The sequence below is a fragment of the Nycticebus coucang genome, chromosome 6 (genome assembly GCF_027406575.1).
Source record: "Nycticebus coucang isolate mNycCou1 chromosome 6, mNycCou1.pri, whole genome shotgun sequence".
NCBI lineage: Eukaryota > Metazoa > Chordata > Mammalia > Primates > Lorisidae > Nycticebus > Nycticebus coucang.
In genome coordinates, this window is record NC_069785.1 from 127,461,688 (window position 1) to 127,489,598 (window position 27,911).

General features: G+C 44.0%; 2 protein-coding genes and 2 non-coding genes across 6 annotated transcripts in view; all 4 read right to left on the minus strand.

Annotated features, from left to right (window-relative positions):
• Nucleotides 1-3,474: 3,474 nt before the first annotated feature.
• HSPA8 (heat shock protein family A (Hsp70) member 8) lies at nt 3,475-8,589 on the minus strand. Of its 3 annotated transcripts, none has more exons than XM_053594706.1 (9): nt 8,288-8,589; nt 7,055-7,264; nt 6,500-6,705; nt 6,125-6,277; nt 5,468-6,023; nt 5,058-5,260; nt 4,632-4,830; nt 4,203-4,435; nt 3,475-3,911 (listed from the first exon to the last, which is right to left on the minus strand). In XM_053594706.1, exons 2-9 carry the CDS (start codon nt 7,257-7,259, stop codon nt 3,714-3,716), a joined length of 1,953 nt encoding a protein of 650 aa, XP_053450681.1. In that variant the 5' UTR covers nt 7,260-7,264; nt 8,288-8,589; the 3' UTR covers nt 3,475-3,713. The 3 variants fall into 3 exon arrangements, with proteins under 3 accessions (XP_053450681.1, XP_053450682.1, XP_053450680.1); XM_053594707.1 differs by lacking the exon at nt 8,288-8,589 and adding an exon at nt 8,005-8,144; XM_053594705.1 differs by lacking the exon at nt 8,288-8,589 and adding an exon at nt 8,000-8,144.
• Nucleotides 4,044-4,132, minus strand: LOC128589294 (small nucleolar RNA SNORD14). Its single transcript, XR_008380890.1, has one exon. It is a non-coding gene; the product is annotated as a small nucleolar RNA SNORD14 (small nucleolar RNA).
• Nucleotides 4,918-5,003, minus strand: LOC128589295 (small nucleolar RNA SNORD14). The gene has a single exon (XR_008380891.1). It is a non-coding gene; the product is annotated as a small nucleolar RNA SNORD14 (small nucleolar RNA).
• Nucleotides 8,590-21,085: 12,496 nt separating the features above from the next.
• Nucleotides 21,086-27,911, minus strand: part of CLMP (CXADR like membrane protein) — a 102,594-nt gene continuing 95,768 nt past the window's right edge. The window contains exons 6-7 of the mRNA XM_053594711.1: nt 22,504-22,645; nt 21,086-21,929 (exon numbers count right to left, since the gene is read on the minus strand). Coding sequence (XP_053450686.1) covers nt 21,629-21,929; nt 22,504-22,645 — 443 coding nt within the window. The 3' untranslated portion in view covers nt 21,086-21,628. The remainder of the gene's footprint in view (nt 21,930-22,503; nt 22,646-27,911) is intronic.

Below are 27,911 nucleotides of genomic sequence, written 5' to 3' on the forward strand. Positions count from 1 at the left end.
TAGCAGCGTGTATAGAGTCTGAGCTCATCAGGCCAACTGTGCTCCCACCCTCCAAGAGCCATTATCACGATCAAACCACTGTGGAGCCCAAAGGGAGAACATTTTACCACTCTCTTGGGTACTTGCTCCAGCCCCGTTTATTTATTTCCTTATTGGTTGGCAAACATACATTTGTCATGTGGCAGACATTCGGGACACAGGCATGCGTGCGTGTCTCCGTTCTTGCAGAACTTGGTGAGGAATCAAGTATTTCACGTTAAGTCTGATGAGTCTCAGTTCAGGGAGAGGAGGGGAATAACATGGGACCTTGAAACTAGCTAGGAACACATGAAGAAAGGCTGTATTTCCTTCCCACTAAACATTTTCTTCCCCCTCACCCTCCGGATTTCCAAGCTCTGTCTGTATTCCCCACCCTTTGTCTCCCCACCTCACCCAAGTACCCTGAGACCTTTTCAAGCCACACTCCTGCAGCAAGACACTTGTTCAGCTGGGAATATTTTTTTGAGACAAAATCTCACTTTGTTGCCCTCGGTAAGAGTGCTGAAGGCTGGCCATGGCATCCTAGTTTGCAGCAACCTCAAACTCCTAGCTTCAGGTGATCCTTTTGCTTCAGTTTTTCTATTTTTAGTAGAGACCAGGTCTCACTTTTGCTCAGGCTGCTCTTGAGCTCAAACAATCCACAGGCCTCATCCTCCCAGAGTGCTAGGATTACAGGCACAAGCCACTGTACCAGGCAACCTGGGAACACTTTGTCTGGAACACCAATATGCGTATTCCAGGCCCACTTCTGTCATTGTTAGTCATCTTCTCCCAGAGATCCTGGTAGTTGTCTATTTATAAATAGCTACTGACATCTAGTGGATACAGATGTCCTTACAGAAAGCACTATGTAGACTTCCACAGAAATCCTTGACTTTCCCTATTAGGACCTACGAATCACTCCACTCCACCCCACCTTTCCAGAATCCAAAAGGCCAGTTTCTGTGTGAAAGCCTAGAGCCTGGAACATCACAGGCACTCAATATTGTTTGGACAAATGATTGTTTTCAGGTATTACTTATTTCCCATATTACATTTTGACTACATAAACATCATAGTAATAGTGGGAATAATTTCACTACAGTGGCTTTAAACAAAACCTATTCCCAATAAGTCTTATTTAGTCGAGTAAAAAATGAAAGCTACAGTAATAAAAGTGCATTTAAAAGACTAATGTCACTGTCCAGTAAATTAAGCAGAATGCAGCAATTCTTGAAAGTTGGACATGGGGATTGAAAGAATCTTTTGCCCCTTTCCAATTTGGCAGTGCTCTGCAAAAAAAAAAAAAAAAAAAGCCATCTAGGTGGTGGCATTCTCATATATAACTTCCTACAATCTTTGCTAAAGCAAAATTATTTTAGCCACCCTACAGATTGATACACATAGACCACTGAGCCATCATTCCCTGTATAGTTGTTAAGACAGTAAGAGAAGTGAATGCCATTTGTGAACTCAGAATGGGAGGCTCAATACTTGTAGCACGGTGGTTAGGGCGCCAGCCACATACACTGGGGGAGCTGGCGGGTTCGAACCCAGCCTGGCCTGCCAATGACAACTACAACCACACTCACACACAAAAAAATAGCTGGGTGTTGTGGTAGGCTTCTGTAGTCCCAGCTTGGGAGGCTGAGGCAAGACAATCAGAGAATCACTTTAGCACCAAGAGTTTGAGGTTGAGGCGAGCTGTGACCAAAAAAAAAAAAGCCGAATGGGAATTGGTACATAGTGCTGTGGTCGTTTTTTCTCTATGCTTTCCCCAGTTAACTTTAAACCACTTCTTTCCAGGCCTTTCCCACAGTAACTATTTTCTTTGCCACTTGGTAGCCATCCTATTCATCTTGCATACTTGAGTCTCACCTGCCAACCTACCACCATTTCCCCGAAAATAAGACAGTGTCTTATATTGTTTGGCTCCCAAAGATGCGCTAGGTCTTATTTTCAGGGGGCACCTTATCTTTCCTGTAAGTAGCTCTTATTTTCGGGGAAACAGGGAAGAATTTATAAAGCTACATCATCTTTGTCAGCTTTCTTATCTACCCTTATCTCATTAAGGGCCTAACCTACTACAGGACCTAACGAAATGAAAGTTACTGGGAAAACTTCTAACATCCCCAAAGTACTGAACTGGTGAATTTAACAGTAAACCCAAAGTGGAGGATCATCAGATGAACACTGGGACTGTGGAGAACAAATTACAAAACCCCTTTGAAAAAATGCCTGCAAGTGTGAATGCCAGACAGTGACATAAGGGGAAAAAAACCGAAAACCTAGCCAGCTAAGTTCCCACCTTCCCAAGCCAACTTCTAACTACACGGAGGAAATCTTCAGTTAACTGATTAGGATTTAGCTAATTGCTTTTCATTGTAAAATTTAAAAATTACCCTTCATTCCTTTTGAGCCAAGTGTCCCCTACTTTATGTGAACTTGCTCCAGTTCAAAATGCATGGTAACAGGCCAGACCTGGTAGCTAACATCTGTAACCCCAGCACTCTGGGAAGCCAAGCTCGTGAATTTAATACTCTCTACTAACGTAGAAAAAAATTAGCTGGGCAAGAATCGAAGACCAGCATCTCTACTAACGTACAAAAAATTAGCTGGGCACCTATAGTCCCAGCTACCTGTAGTCTCTCAGAAGACTGAGGCAAAAAGGATTGCTTGAGTCCAAAACTTAAAGGTTGCTGTGAGCCCTCTAACCAAAGTAAGACTATTAAAAAGAAAAAAACATGCTATAGCTCTGCAGTGGTACAGGAATCATAGCTCCAGAGAGCTACATGCCACCGTTCTGGCAGCCTGAGCTATAAATACAGCATAAACCAAATCTGCACACAGGCTGCACACTCCAACCCTTAGGGAAAATGAAGATAATGCTTTGTACACCCTCCCCTCCCAAAATATTGATACTCCTTTTAAGGCATTTTCCAACAAGGTAAACTCTAACTTTCAACTGTTTACCAAAAAAATGCTAAAGAAGTATGCACTACCACTATGCAGCAGTTCAACTGCTTAAGATTTAAGTTTACTTACTTAAGGTTGCTTTGCTGTGTGGCCAATATAGCAACCCGATGTTTTATGCCACAATGCTATAACTCAAGTTAGCCACCAGGTGGCAGATTAACAAACCATCAGGTTCTGTGACTCAACTTTGTGAAGTTACCTTTGAATAGGTAATGGTTTTTATGTTTACATACTGAGTTAAGACCCCCCACCCAGCTAAATCTTTCCTTCTGAGGTTAAATGTATCTGCCTTACCAGCCTCAAGTTTATAGTTTCAACAGACAAAATACTCAGTGTCTTTTTTAAGTACCCTCTAGTCCATCACCACCTTACAAAAAAGTTTGTGATTTTACCACCCAGTCCTTGTGGTGATCCCACCCAACATAGGCTTGTAAAGGTTCACAAAAAATCACCCCAAGTCTTACTATTTCCAGACAACCATATGGTGCCAATTTTAAATACAGCTTTATTTAAGACATTGCATTTTCCACTTACAATACAGTACTTTTAAAGTGCAATGTTATTTCCTCCCCCTGTGCATGTTCCATATTCAAGTATTGAGAATGCCCAGTAATTCACTATAGCAGCCCAACTTTAAATCTGCCACGCAATTTTCTACAAATTTGGATCCTTCAATATTTTACTGTGTGGAACAATGCTACATCTACACTTGGGCTGGCTTAATCAACCTCTTCAATGGTGGGGCCAGATGAAGCACCACCAGAAGGAGGAGCGCCACCACCAGGGAAGCCCCCAGGCATTCCTCCAGGCATGCCCCCTGGCATTCCTCCTGCACTCTGGTACAACTTGGTAATGATGGGGTTGCAGACTTTCTCCAGCTCCTTCTGCTGATGTTCAAATTCTTCCTTCTCTGCAGTCTGGAGAGAAAGAAAAAAAATAACCCAACATTTGTTATTTCAAGTTTTTAAAGTTATAAACCCTCCTCAAAACTTCATGTACTAAGTCTGAGAAACTATCACAAGTTCTTGGATAGTCCTTTACATTTGGGGTCACTCAGACATCCAAGGAAGGTTAGTTGCCAACATGATTTAAATTCTGGTGGAAACCGCGAATGTTTGGAAACCACTCATCACTGTGACCCTATACTGAACTTAAGCTTTCAGGCTTTGTGTATCCCCTTCCCAGATAAGTAACAATCATTTACAAACCTGGTTCTTATCAAGCCAGTTGATAATTTCATTACACTTGTCAAGAATCTTCTGTTTGTCCTCATCATTGATCTTGCCTTGAAGTTTCTCATCTTCAACAGTTGCTTTCATGTTGAATGCATAGGACTCAAGTGAATTCTTTGAAGAAACCTTGTCCCTCTGCTTCTCATCTTCAGCCTTGTACTTCTCAGCTTCCTGAACCATACGTTCAATGTCTTCCTTGCTCAAACGTCCTGTGAAAAATTAAGAAATCTTTTAATCAGAGGCCTGTAATACCTAAACATTAACCTGCATAGCCTAATACCCTCTGTATATAATTAAGGTTTACTCCTTGGCTAGATGCCCTTACACAATAGCAATGATTACACACAACACACCATCCTTTTTGAACCTATCTTTGAGACCACATGGCAATGCTATGAGCCTTACCCTTGTCATTCGTGATGGTAATCTTATTTTCTTTTCCTGTACTCTTATCCACAGCAGAGACATTGAGAATGCCATTGGCATCAATATCAAAAGTGACTTCAATCTGAGGAACACCACGGGGAGCAGGAGGTATGCCTGTAAGTTCAAACTTGCCAAGCAAATTGTTATCCTTGGTCATGGCACGCTCACCTTCATAAACCTAGGTAGAGAATATAAAAAGAATTTCACAATGGACCCACGCTTTTGTGCTAGTTCTTTTCACTTGAGTTCAACTAGGGAAGGTTAGTCGCTCAGACATCCAAGGAAGGAATTGGCCAACATGGCAGTTCTGGTGGAAACTACGAATGGTTTTGGAGTCCATCATCATAGCGAGTCAGGACTTCCCCAGCTTCATGACCAAAGGAAACAAACAGTATATAAGCATACCTGGATGAGCACACCCGGCTGGTTGTCAGAGTAGGTAGTGAAGGTCTGTGTCTGCTTGGTAGGAATAGTAGTATTGCGCTTAATGAGCACAGTCATAACTCCACCAGCAGTCTCAATACCCAGAGAAAGAGGAGTGACATCCAATAGTAGCAAATCTTGAACATTCTCGGATTTGTCACCAGATAAGATGGCCGCTTGGACAGCTAACGAAGAAAAAGTGTTTTAAATCAGAAAGACAAAATATAACTCCCAATGCATATATGCTTACTAAAGACAGCCAAAGTTTTAAGATTGTTACCCCATCGTCACAGAAACTGAATGCTTAATTATCACTCATTACAGCAAACCAGCTTAGACTCTTAAGAGGCTGCCTGCTTATTCCTTAAACTGGTCAATCAACATAGGCCTACCTGCACCGTAAGCAACAGCCTCATCGGGGTTGATGCTCTTATTCAGTTCTTTTCCATTGAAGAAGTCTTGGAGAAGCTTTTGAATCTTGGGAATACGGGTAGAACCACCAACCAGGACAATGTCATGAATCTGTGACTTGTCAAGTTTGGCATCTCGAAGGGCTTTCTCTACAGGGTCCAGGGTGCCACGGAACAGATCAGCATTCAATTCTTCAAATCGGGCACGGGTAATTGAGGTATAGAAGTCGATTCCTTCATAAAGGGAATCAATCTCAATACTGGCCTGGGTGCTGGAAGATAGGGTACGCTTAGCTCGTTCGCAAGCAGTACGGAGGCGACGGACAGCTCTTTTATTCTCACTGATGTCCTTCTTATGTTTGCGCTTAAACTCAGCAATAAAATGGTTGACCATGCGGTTGTCAAAGTCTTCACCACCCAAGTGAGTATCTCCAGCTGTAGATTTGACCTCAAAGATTCCATCCTCAATAGTGAGGATTGACACATCAAAAGTGCCACCTCCAAGGTCAAAAATTAGCACATTTCTTTCAGCTCCAACCTTACATTGAGGGGAAAAAAAAAAAATCACACATGTAAATTTTTGATAACCAATTAATTAAACTTTAAGTAACCTAGACCTGCACCAGAAATGGTACATACCTTTTTGTCTAAACCATAAGCAATAGCAGCAGCAGTTGGCTCATTTATAATCCTAAGAACATTGAGACCAGCAATAGTTCCAGCATCTTTGGTAGCCTGACGCTGAGAATCATTGAAGTAAGCTGGTACTGTGACCACAGCATTGGTAACAGTCTAGGAACAGAAAATATAAAGACCAAATTAAGACCACAACAGCACTCTCAGTGTGATGAATTAAGTCTCACAATCCAATTATCTACTTTGACAGGCAGCAGTAAATTTATGAAAATAAAAGTTGGAAACCGCAGAAGCTTAGAACTATGTAACTTTTCCAAAGACCCAGAATAGCAATCATTAAAGGATTCACTGGTACTATTAAATATGTACTCATCTTACCTTTCCAAGATAGGCTTCTGCAATTTCCTTCATCTTTGTCAGAACCATGGATGACACCTCCTCTGGATAGAAACTTTTTGTCTCTCCTTTGTATTCTACTTGGACCTTGGGCCTGCCTGCATCATTCACCACCACGAAAGGCCAATGTTTCATATCAGACTGGACAACAGCATCATCAAACCTGCGTCCAATCAGACGCTTGGCATCTGTAAAAGCAATCAAATGCAATGGTTTCTCACTTCATTAGACTTTCATGGATCACACAAAGGTCCAAGTTCTTAGTGGCAGGTGGATTCAACTATTCTTACTGGTATGAAAAGTTCACACAAATTTATTTTCTGTGGTGCCAAGACACCTCTGGATGTTAACCCGAACAGTCACAAAATACAGGCTTTATACTAAACTAGCCTCGGTACATTCAAATCTATTAAGAGGAGGAGTTTCCCTACTCCTCAGGGCTTCCTCTTTGTTGCTACATTTTGACAACCTAGTTTCTTAAATATCTCCATTTCTTTCCTCACCCAATCCCTAAATTTTCTAAAATTAGTGACTCACCAAAAACTGTGTTGGTAGGGTTCATTGCAACTTGATTTTTCGCAGCATCACCAATCAATCGTTCGGTGTCAGTAAAGGCAACATAACTTGGAGTGGTTCGGTTTCCCTGATCGTTAGCAATTATCTCTACTTTTCCATGCTGGAAAACACCCACACAAGAGTAGGTGGTGCCAAGATCGATGCCAACCGCAGGTCCTTTAGACATGGTTGCTGGAAAACAGCAAAAAAAAAAAAAAAAAAAAAACATTAAGTTCGTGATTTGAAAACCCATCTAAACACTCCGAGTAAACTTAAAATTGGGCCGCAGATATAAGACCAGGTTCGGCCTCTTTTCCGAGGTCAAGGAGAGGGTAAGAGTTCATACTGCAGTCCAGGTTTGCTTGCCAAGCCTAGCAAAGCGAGTCCCAGGCAGAAACAGCCATTGCCCCCAGGGCCTGCAACGTTGCCGAGCCACGTGGCCAGCCCCGACCGGAGCCTTTCGCTCCTCTCTAAAGGCCTATGTGCCTGGAGTCACGACCCAGCTTGCTTTCTAACTACTCCAACCGGCGCCGCCGCCTTGGGTAGCTGCCAAAGACCGTTTCCTTTAAGAGATTAAGCGGGACCAACTACGCAACAAGCCGGGAAGGCGCTATCTCCACTTCCTCGCGCATCCCCAAGCGGATGCGGCGACTCTCCCCCGCCACGCGGCCGCCGGGCGCCGCCCTGCCTCCCCGGCTGCCCGCCTCCCACGCGTCTCTGTCCTGCCAGCTGTATTCGCAGGCCGCTGCGACCTGTTACCAGCCCGAGTGGAAGAATAAAGCCGCCCAATAGGGCGGAAGGTCCACCACACGCTGCAACCAACACTGTACTCAACCCCCCTCCTGGCTGCCGCAAAACCACTCGGCCTGCGTCCAAGGGCATACGATCCCCTAATAATCAGCAAGTGCTCATACAAAGAGACCCTACCTTACCCGTTGAGTCGGCACGGATTACGTAGAACACACAGAAGACCCAAGAGCTGCCACCGCGTTCAATGAGACCGGTTTCCGCCCGCCGATCCGTCTCTTATACCCTATCTCAGAACCTTCCAGAAGGGGACCGCCCCTGTTGGCTGCCCATCATGGTGTCCCTCACCAATGAGCGCCCGGCTGCCTTCACAAGGCCCAATGACGAGCCTGTCTTCACTCCTCAGGCCCCGCCCCTTCCCGCCCCCACTCCACCCTACCCCATTCCGCCTCGCGATGACGCACTCACCGCAGCGTTCTGGAACTTTCACGCTCGTCCCCGTTCCCCGAACGGCCCCGGGAAAGGGAGGGTGGGGCCGAGAGAGTCCGCGCGCTGGAGTCCTCAGTCACCCCCGGCGGGGGAAGGGAGCGTTCGCCTCTGCGCATGCGTCCTCATCTCGCGCGGGCAGAGAGGGGCGGAAGGAGGCGGAGGAAGAAGGGCGGGCCAACTTGAAACCAACCAATCGCGATGTTGACCAGCGCGGAATCGCGAGAGGAACAGCGCGGGGCTTGAAGGGAGGGGTCTGGGCCTGGGAGCCCGGGAAGAGAAGACGGAAGTGAAGCGAGGACAAAATGGCCGCGAAGGTTGTTGCTCCCCTCCTCCACCCGAGTCCTTTTTCCTCCTTCCCCACCCCCACACCCCCTCAACCCAGTGCTCAAGACGGCTCTCTAAGCCTTCCCTGGGTCCGCATACCCACGTATCACAGCTAGAGGGGCTTTGGGTGAAAGCTGAGCCCGAGGGGCTGGGGAGAAATTTCCGGCTTCAGGCTACCAGGATAACTCAGACTTGGGTTTGCAGGGAGCCGCTAGGCGCCCTGGCATCGGACAGGTTAGCCCGACAGGCCCCCCAGGAGCCTCATTTCGCTATGGCAGCTGTTGACCGGCAGCCCTCGCTGAAAAGGTTGGAGGGGCCCGACTTCTCACGACTCGCCCAGGACACGAATTAAATGGCCAAACCTGCTTTTCGTGAGCCCAAACTCCTGAGCCCTTCCCTGTCTCCCGCCGAGAACGGAGTGGGTTTCTAGGCTCAGTCCTTCCCCCACCCGCCCAAGCCCTGCACTTCCTTGTTTCAGGCTGAAAATAGGCTTAAAAGGCGGCTTCTTTGGTGAAAACCAGGCGTTAGGAATCCTGGCTTCCGGTGGCCCTCTGTCCTTGGTTTACACTTTGTGTTTACTTATTTTCAGTAACGTGAGATAATAGCTTTCCTGCCTTGACTTCTCAGAAACCACACGACAGGCCGTGCACAGACGCCTTGGCAGCGTGGCTGAGACAGCGCACTGGCAATGGTGCCGAGAATTTTAAATTGTGCTTGGCGGCGGGCCCTCGGGGCCATGTCATTCTCACAGCCATTCTCTGTACCTTGAACACTTTCCACGTGTCCTTTCAAACCGGCAGAGCAGGTGGTGTTCCTATTTAGTGGATTGGTGGGCGCAGAAAGGTGAAAAATTTATGTATATCCTCAAAGAACTTGTAGCCGGGCTGGAATTAGAACGTCTTTAGATAGTGCGGAGGAGGCTGTAAAGAGAGGACAGTATGTCCTTGTCAAAGCCAGTAACGCTTAGGGGCAGTCTCGAATGTAAGGGTTTTGTTCCCTTTTTGCGGGGAATGTTGGCTCGGAGTTCATGGAGATAAATATTTAGCGTCTCCTTATTTCCTAAGAAATTAAGTTTTTACAGCCTTTCAGTTAATCACTGATGTATGTATTACGTTATTCATCTCTGCCTTAGGAGAAAAATGAGATTCAGAGATGTTATTTGTGGGACAATAAACAGCTGGCTAAGCTAAAGTCAAACCTAACTCTCAGATTCCGAATTCTTTGGGTTTTTTAAATTACTTTCACCATAGTGTAATTTTCTTTCTGAAAACCCCCCCTTCAACTCCTGAAGGAGGAAGATGTGTATTCTGAGTTGCTCCTTTCAGTTGCCTTTGATAATCTGCAATTTTTCTTTTCGTACTCTGGATCTTGAAGTTTAACAAGTACATTTTCTGAGCTACACACTGCATTTTGCATTTTTGTAATTAACCTCTGAAGTAAGTACATTTTAATCAGTGAACCAGTGGAAAATTTAACAAGGAAAATTTAATAATTTAAACCATCTTCTGGTTTAGGGTTATCCCATTCGGCAGAAAAGAAAGCCGAACAAATAACTTCTGTTTCTGGTCACTATCAAAATGTGTCCTAGGCCTTAGACTGTGTTCTTATTAAATGAGTGCTTTAGAGTTCATAGACACAGAACATGATGAACATCCTTTCTCCACCTCTTACCTTACACAACATTTCAAACAACACATTCAAGATAAAACCAAAATTTGAGGGACTGCAGTGGAGGAGTCTGGAGCCTAGGGCTTCAGAGTGGGGAATAGGATAATATTTTTGTATGCCTCTCACATGTGAAGCACAGGTCTTAGCTTTAAATAGTTAACCTTGTTTAATTCTCATAACATATCTAAGAGGTAGCAACTATTACATATCTATGTAACTATTATCTAACCATTCTCATTTTGTAGATGAGGAAACTAAAGCACTGAAAGGTTAAATGATTAAGCCAAGCCACAAAGCCAAATTGTGGAACCTAGAATTCAAATTCAGTTGGGCTACAGTTCTGTCCTCTTAAAAACATTTTCTTTCAAGGCCAAGCGTGGTGGCTCACACCTATAATCCTAGCACACTGGGAGGCCCAGATGTGTGGTTTGCTTCAGCTTAGGAGTTCAGAAACCAGCCTGAGCAAGTGATACCCCATCTCTACTAACAGGGTGTAGTGCTGGGCACCTGTAGATTGAGGCAAGAGGCTTGTTCAAGCCCAAGAGTTTGAGGTTGCTATGAGCTCTTGACACCATGGCACTCTACCCAGGTGATAGGAGACTCTCAAAAAAAAACTAGGCGGTGCTTGTGGCTCAGTGGGTAGGCACCAGCCCCATATACTGAGGGTGGCAGGTTCAAGCCCAGCCCCGGCCAAACTGCAACAACAACAAAATAGCTGGGCGTTGTGGCAGGCACTTGTAGTACCATCTATTCAGGAGGCTGAGGCAAGAGAATCCCCTAAGCCCAGGAGTTGGAGGTTGCTGTGAGCTGTGTGATGCCATGGAACGCTACCAAGGGCAATAGAGTGAGACTTTTTTTTTTGCAGTTTTATTTTGGCCGGGGCTGGGTTTGAACCCACCACCTCCAGCGTGTGGGGCCGGCGCCCTTCCCCTTTGAGCCACAGGCGCTGCCCAGAGTGAGACTCTTGTCTCCACAAAAAAAAAATAAAAGAAAGAATTTCAGTTCAGCGCCTGTAGCTCAAGTGGCTAAGGCACCAGCCACATATACCAGAGCTGGCAGGTTCGAATCCAGCCCGGGCCTGCCAGACGACGACAACTGCAACCAAAAAATAGCTCTGCATTGTGGCGGACACATGTAGTCCCATCTACTTGGGAGGCTGAGGCAAGAGAATCGCTTAAGCCCAGGATTTGGAGGTTGCTGTGAGATGTGATGCCATAGCACTCTACCCAGGGGGATAGCTTGAGTTTCTGTCTCAAAAATAAATAAACAAAATGTTTAAAAACAAACTGCTTTCTGCTCTCTAAAACACCTATGTTGGTGTAAGGGTAAAAATCACATTAAAATGAGGCCTAGATTGTGGCCTCAGACGACCCTATCAGGCTGTATCCTGCCTTTGAAATTCCTTATTAAGCATCCATGCTTGTTTTATTTGTCTGTAAGCAGCAGGAAAGTGGAAAGAGCAAGGACTTGATTTGGAGTCAAATCTGGATTAGAATTTAAGCCATTTGCTAGTTGTGACAGACATAATTTCAGTTTCCTTTTCTGTAAAGCAGTGCCTCCAGGGATGTGAGGATGAAATGAAGTAATGTAAAATATCTAATACTTTACTTGTCCTTTCAGACCCTTTAATCTCTGGGAGACTTAACTCTGTAAATATGGGTTCTAAACTCTTGAAGACATTTAAGACCCATAAAATAGGGCGGTGCCTGTGGCTCAACAGAATAGGGCACCGGCCCCATATGCCGGAGATGGTGGGTTCAAACCCAGTTTTTTGCCAAAAACTGCAAAAAAAAAAAAAGACCCATAAAATATAGCTGCTTACCATTCAGAGTTGGTTGGTTAAGGAAGATAGGAGAAACAGGCTGGTGTTGCTCCATTTATGTTGTGGGTGTAGGTGCCGATAGAATGTGATTAAATTCTTTTTTTTTTTTTTTTTAGAATGTGATTAAATTCTTAAGGAGCAAGTTATTTAATAAAGTCAGCAACTTCACCAGTATTCTGGGAGAAGGGAAAGAAGAACCTAGAATGCCATACCAATGTAAAAAAGAACTAGTTTTATAGATACATTGTTTCACTGTATCATTATTAGAAATCATTGAAGTAAAAATGGGAGTACTATTAATTGAAGAAACTTCTAAATAGTTGAGTCACCACAATTCGTTAAGCTGTATGTAAGTGCCAAGTTAATCAACCTAGGGTAGATAGCCGTTAGCATTTTTTCTTTTGAAAAAGTTTAATGTTTAGATTTTATTTTTTGAGACAGAGAGTCTCACTTTGTCACCCTCTGTAGAGTGCCGCAGTGTCACAACTCACAGCAACCTCAAACTCTTGAGCTCAAGTGATCCTCCTGCCTCAGCCTCCTGAGTAGTTGGGACTACATGTGCCCACCACACCACCCAACTAGTTTTTCTATTTTTTGTAGAGATGGGGTCTCGCTCTTGCTCAGGCTGGTCTGGAGCTCATGAACTCAAGGGATCCACCCCTCTCAGCCTCCCAAAGTGCTAGGATTACAGGTATGAGCCACCGTGCCTGGCCTAAGGTTTAGTATTTAATTGGATAATTTGCATTAGGATTGTGTGGGGTGATAATTACTAAATATGCATTCTTAATAATTACTCAATATTAAGAATGGTGGACTTACAGTTCCTTACTTCAGAATCTCAGATATTAAAAACAATCCTTGGGGGCGGCGCCTGTGGCTCAAGGAGTAGGGCGCCGGTCCCATATGCCGGAGGTGGCGGGTTCAAACCTAACCCCGGCCAAAAACCAAAAAAAACAATCCTTGGAGCCAATGTCCTGACTAAAATATGCAATATATGTATGCCCTTATTGCTCAAAGACTTGAGTGTATCTACTGCATTGCATCACTGAAATTTGAAACCAGAATGACTTAAGCTGCCATTAATATTTTGATTTTCTACGTGCCATGTATAAATTATTGCTATTGGAGAGCAGCATACATGAAAACAGTCCCAGTCTTTTTCTCCATATCTTGCCCAGTACAGTGTTACATTGGTAGTAGAGCTCTTATCATTGCCATTTCATTAAAAGCTTTCGTACATGGCAATTTGCTGAACCCTTAACATATATTCTCTTATGTGACCCTTACAACTGTAAGGCAGATCTTATTGCCTTCATTTTCAGATAAATAAATTGAAGCTCAAAAAGATTGAATAATTTGTTTACGATCCCTAGCTGAACTTAATTTTAACTAATTCAGATCTGGTTTATTCCACAGCTTATCTTTTTAATTCTTAGGCTAGATTTCTTTTCACTTTTAAGCTCCTTTTATTTATTTATTTTACAGTTTTTGGCTGGGACTGGGTTTGAACCCGCCACCTCTGGCCTATAGGGCCAGTGCCTACTCCTTTGAGCCACAGGTGCTGCCCCTTTTAAGCTCCTTTTTTTTTTTTTTTTTTTTTTGTAGAGATGGGGCCGGCGCCCTACTCACTGAGCCACAGTCGCCGCCCTTAAGCTCCTTTTAAAAGTTTGTCTTGTTTAGCCCCTGCAGTGTGGAGAGGAGGTGATGTGTAAGTTGTGCTCTTTTTAATTTTTTTTTTTTTTTTTGAGACAGAACCTCAAGCTGTTGCCCTGGGTAGAGTGCTGTGGCATCACAGCTCACAGCAACCTCCAACTCCTGGGCTCAAGCGATTCTCCTGCCTCTGCTTCCCAAGTAGCTGGGACTACAAGCGCCTGCCACAATGCCTGGCTATTTTTTTTTTGGTTGCAGCCATCATTGTCATTTGGCAGGCCTATGCTGGATTCGAACCCGTCAGCTCAGATGTATGTGGCTGGCACCTTAGCTGCTTGAGCCACAGGCACTGAGCCCCTCTTTTTAATTTTTTTTTTTTTTGTTTTTGTAGAGACAGAATTTCACTTTATGGCCCTCGGTAGAGCTCCATGGGATCACACAGCTCACAGCAACCTCTATCTCCTGGGCTTAAGCGATTCTCTTGCCTCAGCCTCCCGAATAGCTGGGACTACAGGTGCCCGCCACAATGCCCAGCTATTTTTTTGTTGCAGTTCGGCGGGGCCGGGTTTGAACCTGCCACCCTGGGTATATGGGGCCGGCGCCTTACCAACTGAGCCACAGGCGCCGCCCCCCCCTTTTTAATTTTTAATTGTTGATTTAAATCTTTATCAGAGAGAGTTGGGCAATATATGCCTATAATCCTAGCACTCTGGGAGGCTTAGATGGTTGGATGTCAGGAGTGGCATTCAGGAGTTCAAACCCAGCCTGAGCAAGAGCAAGACTGTTTCTACTGAAAATAGAAAATACTAGCCTGGTGTCATGGATGGGTGCCTATAGTCCCAGCTACTCTGGAGGCTAAGGCAAGAGGATCTCTTGAGCCACAACATTTGAGGCTGCTGTGAGCCATGATGATGCCATGCCACTCTACCCAAAGCAACAGTGACAAAAAAATAAGTAAATCTTCATCAGAGCTAGTTATAAATAGCAAAGCTCATTGAATTTTCCTTTTTTTACAACTTTTTCATTCAGGAGTGATAACAAAAACAAGATACAAAAGCAAAAGGAAGAAAGAAGGTGAGGCCCAAATAATTGTAAACATAATTACTTCTTGGTATGGGGTCTTTGCGATGTTTGAACTCTGTGAACATTGTTCATCAATTGATAAGACCTTATCTTTGGAGAATCAGTTATACCTATCGTTTTGTTGTTTTTCAATACAGTTTATTTTTGACCTCTTCTTAGAAGATCTGACAAATTAAAATTTGTTAAACTGGGCGGCGCCTGTGGCCCAGTCGGTAAGGCGCCGGCCCCATATGCTGAGGGTGGCGGGTTCAAACCCAGCCCCGGCTGAACTGCAACCCAAAAATAGCCGGGCGTTGTGGTGGGTGCCTGTAGTCCCAGCTACTCGGGAGGCTGAGGCAAGAGAATCGCTTAAGCCCAGGAGTTGGAGGTTGCTGTGAGCTGTGTGATGCCATGGCACTCTACTGAGGGCCATAAAGTGAGACTCTGTCTCTACAAAAAAAAAAAAAAAAAAATTTTCTTAAACTTTACGTGCTCAAGATACTTTGTGCTTAATATTTTATGAAAAAACAGGGCGGTGCATGTGGCTCAAAGGAGTAGGGTGCTGGCCCCATATGCCGGAGGTGGCGGGTTCAAACCTGGCCCAGTCAAACACTGCAAAAAACAAATAAACATGCATTACATTATCTAAGCCCATCATTACCATATAAAAACAAACCCGACAAGTTGGAAATTTTATCCTATTTTGTAGAACAAGGAAAAGCTAAATGATTTTGATTGTGTGAGCGAACTGTGTCTCAGGTATGGTAAAAAGATTTAGGGCAAGGAAGAAAGCAAAAGGGACAACCCATAGTTTAGAGTGAGGGTTTGAGGATTTTAGGCAGGAGAATGGTGATTAATCAGGACCTAGCATCCTGATAGTATATGCTAACATGGGTTTGTATTTTGACTGCCACAGACTAACCTCTATGAGTCTTAGTTTTCTCATCTGTAAAATGAGAATACAGATATCTCAGGGTTGGTGTGAGTATGAGATTGAGACAATATATAATGTATTTAATGTGCTTAGCACACGACAATGAACCCATTATTGTGTGCTTCTGTATTATTTATTTTTTTTTTTTGAGATAGAGTCTCAAGCTGTCGCCCTGGGTAGAGCGCTGTGATGTCATAGCTCACAGCAACCTCCAACTCTTGGGCTTAAGCGATTTTCTTGCCTCAGCTTCCCAAGTAGCTGAGACTACAGGTACCTGCCACACTGCCCAGCTATTTTTGTTGTTGTTGTAGTTGTCATTGTTTTAGCTGGCCTGGGCCGGGTTGGAACCTGCCAGCCTCCATGTATGTGGCCAGTGCCCTACCCACTGAGCTATAGTCACTGCCCTGTATTTATTTAGTTTTTGAGACAGAGTCTCACTCTGTTGCCCCATTCTAGAGTGCCTTAATCTACAGCATACATTAAGTAGTCATAATCTAGTAGTCTTAGTGTCATAAACTACAGCAACCTCAAGCTCCTGGGCTCAAGCAATCCTCTTACCTCAGCCTCTTGTGGTTAGGCACCTACCACTAGACCTGACTCCTTTCCTATTTTTTTAGTAGAGATGGGGGTCTCACTCTTGCTCAGGCTAGTTATGAACTCCTGAGTTCAAAGAATCCACATGCCGGCTGGCGCCTGTGGCTCAGTGAGTAGGGCGCTGGCCCCATATGCCAAAGGTGGCGGGTTCAAGCCCAGCCCCGGCCAAACTGCAACAATAACAACAAAATAGCTGGGCGTTGTAGCAGGCGCCTGTAGTCCCAGCTGCTCGGGAAGCTGAGGCAAGAGAATCGCGTAAGCCCAAGAGTTAGAGGTTGCTGTGAGCTGTGTGACGCCATGGCGCTCTACCCGAGGGCGGTACAGTGAGACTCTGTCTCTACAAAAAAAAAAAAAAAAAAACAAAGAATCCACATGCCTGGGCCTCCCAGAGTGCTAGGATTACAGGCATGAGCATCACACCCGGCCTATTGTGTGCTTCTCTGTTGGTACTTTACCTTGGCACAAAATAATTTGCTTAATTTTAGTATCGTAATTTTAATAAAGTCCTTAAAGGTAGCTGCTCTGTCATTCCTTGGTAACCCCCGTACTACTTAGCATGTTGCCTTATGAGAGAAAAAAGTCCAGTACAGCCTCCATAGTGGTCCCCCTCCCTGTATTGCCCGTCTGTTTCAGTTCACCTAGTTTTCATGGACTGGACCTAAAGCACAGCATGTACATGTCACTACAGTAGACCTAATTCCTGTGTCTACCACCTCTGAATGTTGGGTGGTCAGCTTGTCGAGTTTTACTATTTGGTATATTTATGACTGAAATCAATAGATCATTTAGTCAGAGTTTTTCTGTCAGCAGGAACTGGTAAATTTTTTTTTTTAAACATTTTTATTTTTTTGTTGTTGCATTTTGGCCCAGGTTGGGTTTGAACACACCACCCTCAGTATATGGGACTGGCGCCCTACTCACTGAGCCATAGGCGCCGCCCAAGGAACTGGTAAATTAATTTCCAGTATGTGTTATATGAATTTCAGCCTCTCCTACACTATCACTGTTATTTTTTATTTCTTAATTGCTGATACAGATGCATCTATAATAAATATTTGGTTTTTGTGATGTTTAAACCGTCCCAGTTTCGGGATAATCCAGTCAACACAGCCAGCTCCTCACCTCCATGATAGATGGAGGCATGATAGGCTCCTAAACGCCTCCCACCAAGTCCAAGATGGCACAGCGACCCTGCACCTTCCTATAAAAATACGCAGGGGCTGGGGCTCCCAGCAGAGGGACTCTGTGGTCCAGAACAGGCCTTAGTCATCCTGAGGCACCTGGGGCCTGGCCTGCATCTGCAGTGCTGCCTGGGGAGCCCTAAGACCTCTTTGGAGAGCATTCGGCTGCTGTGGCCTAAACCTCAAACATTTCAGGAACTTGGCTGTAAAGAAACATTCTGGGAAAAGCAAGGAGATACCAAGAGCACTGGAGGGAGCTGTGTGGTGTCAGCCTGGTGAGGGAACACACCTGCTGGGTATATCCAGGCTTTGAAGAGCAGCTGTCCTTTGGGATGGACACAGGGGCATTCAAGAAAGCAGAGCAGAAGGTCCAGTGCGCATTCCAGATCTCCAAGGAAGCCCACGTGGCTCTGGCTGCCCCAGCACTCTGGCCAATGATGGGGGCTCTCTGTGTCGTCCCCTTACCTATCCCCTCAGCCCTGCCCATGGGTGCTCTTTGGTGGGTATCTCTGGATCGGTGATCCTGTCCAGCCATCTTGAAGCTTTGAATTTGGTCGAAGGCTATGCTCAGCTTCTGTCCCCATGTTGGAGGTCAGCAGCCAGGCACCCTGGCCTCTAGTCTTTTTTCCTCACCCCATGCTCCTCTGCCACCCCCAGCCACTGCCCCCACAGGTGGTGCCACACTCCATCCAGCTCAGCCTCCTGAGCTGTGGTGGTGGGGGGTGCTACTGGTGGGCCTCCTTACTTGAAGAAGCACTTGGCCCTTCCCTCATAATGGGCCTCCTGGTTCATTCTCTGGGCACCCTTGTGCCCTACAACTCAGAGCTCTGCCCTTTGCTCTCCTCTCCTATTGAGGACTCTCAGCCAGATCCCCACTGCCCTGGACTCTCCCGGCCACCTTGCAGAACTGGCTGCTGCCTCTTTCAGCCCTGATCACTCCTACTCTGGCCTTCATGACCATGAACCCTCCCCCCAGCCCCCCAGCAATCAGAGACAGGTGGCACAGACCCCTGATAGCTGCAGGTCCTGCCTGGGGGCTCACGTCGTTTTAAGGGTCTCAGTTGTCATTGTTCTCAGTATACATGTGCACAGCCCAAGCAAGGGCCCTCAATTTGGTATCTTTCTCTCTTGCCCTTCATCTCTGACCCAGGCTCCCTCTCTTCCCAGCCCTCTAGAAGTCTGCTCTAGGTCCTCAGGTACACACCCCTGCAGAGTCATAAAATGTATTTTGTACACTTGTGTTTCTAAATTACATCAGTGAAGTACTATGCATACTGGAAAAACAAATAGTCCAATTTCAGGGCAACTTAGAAGTTAAAGTTGAAATATAAACAGCTTAACACCAGAACAAAGCAAAATTACATATATCTTTTTGTAACGTGTTATTCTGAAATTCTTTTTATACAGTGTGACAACAAACACATCAACTTCCAATATTTTACAAATTTAAGTTTGGTTCATATATTTTATTGAAATGGTTATTCTCTAAATATCCACATCATTCCCTCTGCATCTTCTTCCTACAAACATGTTTTCTTCTACCATTTAGTTATTTTCTCTTCTTTGTTTTATAGTTAGGAATCAAACTTATTTGACTTGCGAAGTTAATGGATTATGGTTTGGAACCAGGTATGGCTCTAACTTAAGCCCAGAACCTGTCTCATATCTGACCCTGACTCAAAGAGAAGTGTATTATCATTGCTAAGACTTCAATACCTTATCTTTTCAGAATCTTCAAATCCTTAGAATTTCTCTGCTCCTTGTGTAATCTGTTTTGTGTATCTGTTGCAGATTTCCATTGTGAATAGATTTCCAAAATAATTTGGATACTCAATTAATATTTTAGTCTTCTGTTAATTAATGTGTTTAAATAATCTAGACCTTTTTCATGCAAAGAGGACTGCTTTCTTTCAAAGGCATAGTCAGGAAACCTTAGGATCTAAGGCAGTAAATGATAAGAACAAATTGCTAGTGATGACACAGCTGCAGCTTCCATTGTGTGTGTGTTTGGCTCAGGTACTCTAGGAATTAGAATTCTCAGAATTACATAGCAGAAGTGATATGTTGCCTGGATACCACACTACCACAAGAATAAAAATGTAGTGAGGGTAAGGGGTTTTATATCTTACAATGAAATTGTGTTAATATAAAAAGCATTCCAAATAGTCCAGTCCTCTGAAGTGAGACTGATAGCAGACGTTCTTTATGTAATTTCCTCAATGCCTCTTACTTCCCACCTTTTTTTAGAGGAAGACAAAACTCAGGTTAAAACTTTAGCCCAAGGATAAACTCCTAGGAACTTTAGAAGGAAATATTTTTGCGCTGTGCAACTGTGTAAGGATACTACTGTGAGAATTAAATGTTGGAATTAAAAACCAGAGTAATGGGGCCATAGCCTAGATGAACATTTTCCCTGTAAGCGTCTAATTCTCATTTGAGACACAAATATTCAGCATTACTTTTTCTTTCTTCTGGTCTGTGGCTCTTTTAAATGATAAGAAGTATTCTGCTTTTCCGATCGGGATCAGTTGACATTTGTGCTAGAATCCCCAAAGGGTGATTCTAGGTTCAACATTTGTGCTGTAGGTAGGTATCAGAGTAGTCAAAACTGTTAAAAAGGCAAATCATTGTACTGAACATTGCTGTTTTCCTTTCTTGGATGCCTTCCTTATGTATATCAACTCTTCCAATACTTACTCATCCCGGTAAATTATTTTTGCTAATTCTTTCCAAGATGCTGACAGCTGAAATGTTAGCAGGCACTAACTAGCCAAGCCCTTTCCTGCCACCCACTTGTCATTCTCACCATCTCCTCTCTGTTTATTGTGCTTTTCCCAGAGCTAGAGTTTCTTGGAGGCTGAGGCTGGGAAAGTACTGAATTGTTCTCATTTTTGACCTTTCAGGAGGAAGTGATTATGGAAATACTGGCAATCCCTGATCTTTTTGATAATTTAAGGTGTAGAATCATCAAAAGTCTTAGGTTCATATCCTGAAATGGAAGAAATGGAGGAAGCTCAATGTTTGGTGCAATACTAAATTTCCTTTTAGCCTTCCTTGACATCTTAAGAGAAAACTGATCTAATCTCCCTTTTTGGTCCAGCCGGTCTTGAAATTCGGCTTCACATGCTCTCAGAAAGAGGAGACTACAAGGGTGTACGGAGTGATTTCTCAGCATTTCTAGATGTTTTCTCTTGAAAAATCCTAAAAACATCGTTACATGACTTGTGAATATTTTCTTCCTCCAGAGATACCCAGCAGCAAAGTCCTTCGACTCATCTGATTTGGGGGAAAATCCACAGTTGCCCCAGTGTCTGTTTCTGTTTGTCAGCAATCTGAAATCACTATAACGAAAAGTTTTTCAGTCTTTTGCACACATTTTGTTTCCTGTTTTAGTTTTTATGTAGGGTTTGATGTAAGTAGGAATACTGGTAGTAGAATAGGAAAAAGTCATTCCCTCTTCTCCATCTCCCAGAATTTCAACGACTCTTGAAATTAATATTCAAACCTTAAGAAATGAAGACAGAAGACACGTTCAGAATAGAAGACACGTTTCAGAATAGAAAACACATTTCCTTTTTTTGGAGTTTCTTAGAAGTGGTTCGCGCAGTACATGGTGCAGGAGGTGTAATAGAGGCTGTGGATGCTGCTCAATTATGTCAATAATCACAATAATCCAACAGGTTTGCAGAAATGCACAGAACATTTACAAACAAGATCCAATTTCTCCTTGACTGGTGAATCAAAGCATTGATACCAAACATGCCAGGCGAGAAGTTTTAGATGTGAACATCTCACCTTTCCCCAGCTTTTTCACCACAGGTCCTGGTCAACAAATAGATTTGGACCCTGTTTTCCTCTACTCTGGACTAACGGTGCAAGAAGAGGCCTTTTTGTAGATGATCAGCTGACATCCTTTTGCTTGTTTGGGGTCAGATAAGGAAAGTGCTCTTCTGAAGAGGTTCCTTGCAATGCTCGCTGCTATTTAAATAACCTTTCGTCTGGTTTGAGGGGGGGGTGTGGCTGGTCACTGAGCTCCCATGACTAGAAGAGTCCCGTGAAAGCGTGGGAGTCGAGGCCACTCCGGTTCACACCGTTTGGAAGGCTCTGCTCTGGCTGGGGATGGTGCTGGGCGTGGGCTCTGCTTTGGTCAGGGCGGCGTGGTGGACTTTCTTTGGCTCGGCAGCTCTGGCCTCCGGCCCCGCGAGGCTGTGGCCCGGGGCGGCGGGTCCTGGCTGGGCTGCAGCTTCGGTGGACAGCGTCCGCTGGCTGCGGGAGGCGCTGTTCTCCGTGGAGCGCGTGGAGGAGGAACCGGAGCGCGAGCTGCGGGAGCCCGAAGACGAGGAGCTGGGTTTCACCAGGCGGGCTTTGGGGGCTTCCGCATCCTCCCTGAAGGGAAAAAACAGCAAAGACAGACCTTAACACTGCAGGACTGTGTCAGCTCTCACTCTCATTGCTTCCTTGTGAGGTTTCCCAAGAAATTCTCAAGATGTAAACCTCAAATAATACTCCTGGAAGGCAGCCGTCTAGGGAAATAGGCACCAACTCACCACGCTTAACGCTTTGTCTGGCAAACGTGTGTTTTGTTAGCCCAGAGGTCAGCCCTGTTCCCGGAAAGGATGGGATCTCACCTTTGAAATGTCACTCTTCCTGATTCAGGGTTTGTCTACACAAACCCTTTCATGGTCCATACCCCATTCTTATTGTATGTCCTTTTAAGAATGGATGTGAACCAGAAGTAATGTCAAGTTGAACTTTTCGATCTTGGTTGAGGATAGTTTCACCATAAAGACCAGGTAAACCATACAAATCTCTGTGCCTAGGCTGGAACTTCCTACCTACCAGAATAGTCCTTTTAACAGATTGATGGTTGAGAGGAAACAGGAGACGTTTATGTTGACTGGCCACTAGAACTGGCCCTAAGAAAGAAGCTCAGTGCAAGTGGGGATTTGGGAAGGTTTACCGAATTTCATTAGGTCTCTCTTCTTCCTCGTATCTCTCTTTGTCTTTCCTTTGGATTAGTAGCCATACCAGGAGGAAAATCAGCAGAGCTCCAGCCACTATGCCCGTCACAGCTCCTGCAACCATGCCGATGCTTTGTACATCTGTTTTCTCAGAAGCAAAAACACAAGTAAAAAAACAGACTTAAGTTAGGAAATATATACCCCAAAATCAGAAGCCCTGGAGAAGATAAGTATTTTCAGGTCTTTCTGTCTCTCTCTGCATTATTCTCTCACTGTGTGGCCGTCCCTCTGGATATTTTTACAGTTGTAATTATTGAATCACAGGCTTCCCCAGCATTTGGTCCAAATTTTAATGAATAAGTCTAGATTGGTTCTGAGAGCAGAATGGTGGCCATGGAAGTTGGACTCTGCTAAGGAGTATGTAACAACTCACCTGCCGAATCAACTACCCTAAAATTTTTAAATTAGGGTGGCGCCCATGGCTCAGTGAGGAGGGCGTTGGCCACATACACTGAGTCTGGCGGTTCGAACCTGGCCCAGGCCAGCTAAATAACAATGACAACTGCAACAAAAAAAATAGCCAGGAGTTGTGGCAGGCACCTGTAGTCACAGCTACTAGGGAGGCTGAGGCAAGAGACTCACTTAAGCCCACGAGTTGGAGGTTGCTGTGAGCTATGATGCCATGGCACTCTACCAAGCGGACATAGTGAGGCTCAAAAAAAAAAAAAGAAAAAATTAAATTTAAAATAATAATCATAAAATTAAAAAGAAGAAGAAAAAATAGATTGGTTCAGATAATAAAAGGGGCTGGGAGAGATAATGTACCGTATTCAAAGATTTGTCATCCTTATCAGGATGTTTTGGGCAGTCCTCCAGCTTTGCTAACTTCTCTGCTTTCTCTACCTTCTTCCTTCTCCCACAAGTAAAATAAGTAATATAAAAAAATTTTTTTTTTTTTTTAGTTTGGGCATGGTGGTTCACTCCCATAATTCCAGCACTTTGGGAAGTCAAAGTAGGAGGATTACTTGAGGCCAAGAGTTTGGACCAGCCTGGGCAACAAAGTGAGACCATCTCAAAAAAAAAAAAAAAAAAAAAAACAACCCAACAACTTATAAATTAGCTGATTGTGGTGGAATGTACCTATAATTCCAGCTGTTTGGGAGGTTGAGTCAGGAGGATCATTTGAGCCCAGGAGTTCGAGGCTACAGTAAGCTATGCACCACTGCTTCTAGCCTGGGCAAAGGAACAAAACTATCTCTGGAAAAAAAAATTAATTTTAAATACAATAAAAGTTAAGTTTAAAAAATAGTAATTTAACTTATAATGTTAAATTATAACATTAGACCCTGGGATTTGCCAGTGGATCCTAGAGGTTCAAAAATAAAGGTAAATGTTATTTGCACATTAGTAACTCACATAATCTTTCATTCATACATCAAATACTTATTAAGTGCCTAGCAGGAGCCAGGCACAGTTCTAGGAGCTAGTGTACCCAGGACAGGTTTCTCCTTTTGTTGAATTTATGTTCCAGAAAAGGAAAACAGATAATAAATAAAGATAATTTTGGATGATGGATAAATTTTATGAAGGCAAAGTGAATGATATTTTAGAGAGGGAACAGAGAGATACCACTTATGTTTGGGTGATCAGGACTTTGAGGAGATGACCTTTGAGTTGAAACATAAATGATATAATTGACTATCTTGTGATGATCTAGGAATAGAGCACTCCAGGCAGAAGAACAGTAATTTTTTTTTTTTTTTAATTTAGGGATGGAGTCACACTCTCTTGTCTAAGCTGGTTCAGTGATGTAATAGCTCCCTGTAGCCACAAACTCCTGAGCTCAAGCAATGCTCGTACTTTAGCCTTCCAAGTGGCTGGGATTACAATGGTATACCACTAGTGTATGGTAGAAGTAATGTACGTAGAAACAGTAGATGGATATTACCTATGTTTTGGAAGTATAGTCAGAAGAATTTGCTGTTTATTCTTTTTTTTTTTTGTAGAGACAGAGTCTCACTTTATTGTCCTCAGTACATTGCTGTGGCATCACAGCTCACAGTAATCTCCAACTCCTGGGCTTAGGTGATTCTGTTGTCTCAGCCGCCCAAGTAGCTGGGACTACAGGTGTCCAGCTATTTTTTGATGCAGTTTGGCCGGGGCCGGCTTTGAACCCACCCCTCTTGGTATATGGGGCCGCGCCCTACCCACTAAGCCACAGGCGCCACCCTATTTTTTTTTTTTTTTAACATTATGTTTCTCCAGTACTTTATTTTTTGAGACAGAATTTTACTTCATCACCCTTGGTAGTGCTATGGTGTCATAGCTCACAGCAACCTCAAACTCTTAGCTTCAAGTGATCCTCTTGTTTCAGCCTCCTAAGTAGCTGGGACTACAGAGGCCTGCCATAACACTCTGCTATTTTGGGAGACGGGGTCTAGCTCTGGCTCAAGCTGGTCTTGAACTCCTGAGCTCAAGCAATCCACTGGCCTCAGCCTCCCAGAGTGCTAGGATTATAGGCGTGAGCCACTGCATCCGGCTTGCTGCTTATTCTTTTTCTTTCTTTCTTTCTTTTTTTTTTTTTTTTGTAGAGACAGAGTTTCACTTTACCGCCCTCGGTAGAGTGCTATGACGTCACAGGACTCACAGCAACTTCTAGCTTTTAGGCTTACGCGGTTCTCTTGCCTCAGCCTCCCGAGCAACTGGGACTACAGGCGCCCGCCACAATGCCTGGCTATTTTTGGTTGCAGTTTGGCCGGGGCTGGGTTTGAACCCACCACCCTTGGTATATGGGGCTGGCGCCCTACTCACTGAGCCACAGACACCGCCCTCTGTTTTTTTTTTTTTTTTTGAGACAGAGCCTCAAGCTGTTGCCCTGGGTAGAGTGCTGTGGTATCACAGCTCACAGCAACTTCCAACTCCTGGGCTCAAGCAAGTCTCTTGCCTCCACCTCCCAAGTAGCTGGGACCACAGGTGCCCGCCACGACACCTGGCTATTTTTTGGTTGCAGCCGTCATTGTTGTTTGGCGGGCCTGAGCTGGATTCGAACCGACCAGCTCAGGTATATGTGGCTGGCACCTTAGCTGCTTGAGCCACAGGCGCCAAGCCTTATTCCTTTTCTGTTTTTGTTTTTTTTCTGACAGTGTCTCTCTCATATACCTGGGCTAGAGTGCCGTAGTGCCATCATAGCTCACTGCAACGTCAGACTCCTGTGTTCAAGTGAACCTCCTGCTTCAGCCTTCTAGGTAGCTGAGACTACACACATGTGCCACATGCCTGGCTCATTTTTCTATATTTTGTATTAATAGGGTCTCACTTTTGCTCTGGCTGGTTTCGAACCTGACTTCAAGCAATCCTTCTGTCACTGCCTCCCAAAGTGCTAGGATTAAAGGCATGAGCTACTGCACCCAGGTAAAAGAGTTCTTTGTTATGTATTTATACTTTAGTTATTAGATTTTAAAAATATGTATACATAATTATTTGCTATTTCTCCTTTCAAGAGGTACAGCTTTATTTTCCATTTGAGTATGGTCTGGACATAGTTGCTGACTTCTTTTTTTTTGTTTGTTTAATCTGTTTCTGTTGTTCTGGGCTAGAGTCTCATTGGTGTCATAGCTCACAGCAATCTCAAACTCTTGGGCTCAAGCCATCCTTCTTGCCTCAGGCTTCTGAGTAGCTGGAACTACAGGTGCCCACTGCAATACCCAGCTAATTTTTCTATTTTTACAAGACATGGGGTCTTGCTCTTGCTCAGGCTGGTCTTAAGCTTCTGAGCTCAAGCAATCTTCCTGCCTCAGCCTCCCAGAATGCTAGGATTACGGGTTTGAGCCCCCATGCCCGGCTAGTGAAATACAGCAGAAGTGATGGTGTGTCACATCTGAGATATCATCATAGAGAAGCATTGCAGCTCTCTTCCTTAGATCTCAGATCACTTTTTCTTTGATCCTTTCTCTCCTACATCACTCACTTTGTTTAAAGCCTTGTGTAGAGGCCCATGTAGTGAGTAACTGAGGCCAATAGCCATGTGCACGAGCCGTCTCAGAGGCAGATCTCCAGCACCAGTCTAGCTGTGTGGTGACTACATTAGTGAACTTTTGCTCAAAATCTCTTCTGAGGAGAAACATTGAACCAGATGTCCCAGCTAAGCCATCCCTGAATTTCTGAGCCATAGAAACTAACAGATAATAAAAGTCATTTTAAGCCAGTAAGGTTTGGGGTAAATTTGTGACAGAGAAATGGACACTAGATACATAGTTTATTTTTGTCTTTTCACTTGATTTATCCTGTTCTTTTTCATGACTTGATTTTTAGATTATAAGCCTGGCATACTATTTATTGCAACTATATTATATTGTATATTATATTATATTATATTATATATCAATTATATTGTATTTGGAGTCAAGGTCTTGCTGTCTTGCCCAGGCTGGAGTACAGTGACATAATGATAGTTCACTGCAGCTTTGAACTCAGATAGTCTTCCTGCCTCAGTCTCCCAAGTAGCTGGGACTTCAGGTACGCACCACCACACTTGATTCATTTTCATTTTTTTATTTTTTGACTAATTTTTCTTATGTTTTTAGAGATAGGGTCTTGCTATGTTGCCAAGGCCCACGTAAATAAATTTTAACAGGGGTAGCATGGCTTATGGAAACAAGCTTTGGTTCCAAGGTCTAAAGTTACCAAATTGAAGCTACACATGGTGGCTCATGCCTGTAATCCTAGTGCTCTGGGACGCTGAGGCAGGAGAATCACATGAGCTAGGAGTTTGAGAACAGCCTGAGCAAGAGAAAGACCCTGTCTCTACTAAAAATAGAAAAGACTAGCCAGGCATTGTGGTGGGCACCTGTAATCCCAGCTGTTTGGGAGGCTGAGGCAAGAGAATCGCTCAAACCTAAGAATATGAGGTTGCTGTGAGCTACAATGCTACAGCACCCTACCTAGGCAACAGAGGGAGATTCTGTCTCCAAAAAAATAATTAAGAAATAAACAAAGTTACCAAATTGATTAAGAGAAAATATTAACAATAATAATAACTAATGTTATTGAGCACCTACAATGTGTCAATTCTCTAGGCAGTGGTAAATAAATATATTAATTTAATTCATTTTCACAAAAACTCTGAGGTAATTAAGTCATATTCCATTTTGTAGATTAGGAAACATGTCTGAGAAACTATGTAGTTAGTGACTGAAATCTAGGCAGTTATGTGGCTACAAAACTAATGCTTTTAGTTCCTTGCTGCAATTGCTCATCTTGAACTTGAAACAAACCTATTAATAATTCTTGATTCTGACTTATACGCACACTCATGTGTCTGTGTGCACAAATGTACATGTGCGTTCACAAGCACCCTGGGGAGGGGCGAAATCACATCTGTAGTAGGTAGCTGATAACAAGTTATGTT

Bases quoted from the DNA above. Each gene is read 5' to 3' on its own strand.
- HSPA8 (XM_053594706.1), bottom strand. From the start codon at position 7,259: ATGTCTAAAGGACCTGCGGTTGGCATCGATCTTGGCACCACCTACTCT. The intron at 6,278-6,499 runs GTAAGATGAGTA...TTCTGTTCCTAG, and splicing joins CAGAAGCCTATCTTGGAAAG to ACTGTTACCAATGCTGTGGT. The intron at 4,831-5,057 runs GTATGCTTATAT...TTCTCTACCTAG, and splicing joins AGCCGGGTGTGCTCATCCAG to GTTTATGAAGGTGAGCGTGC.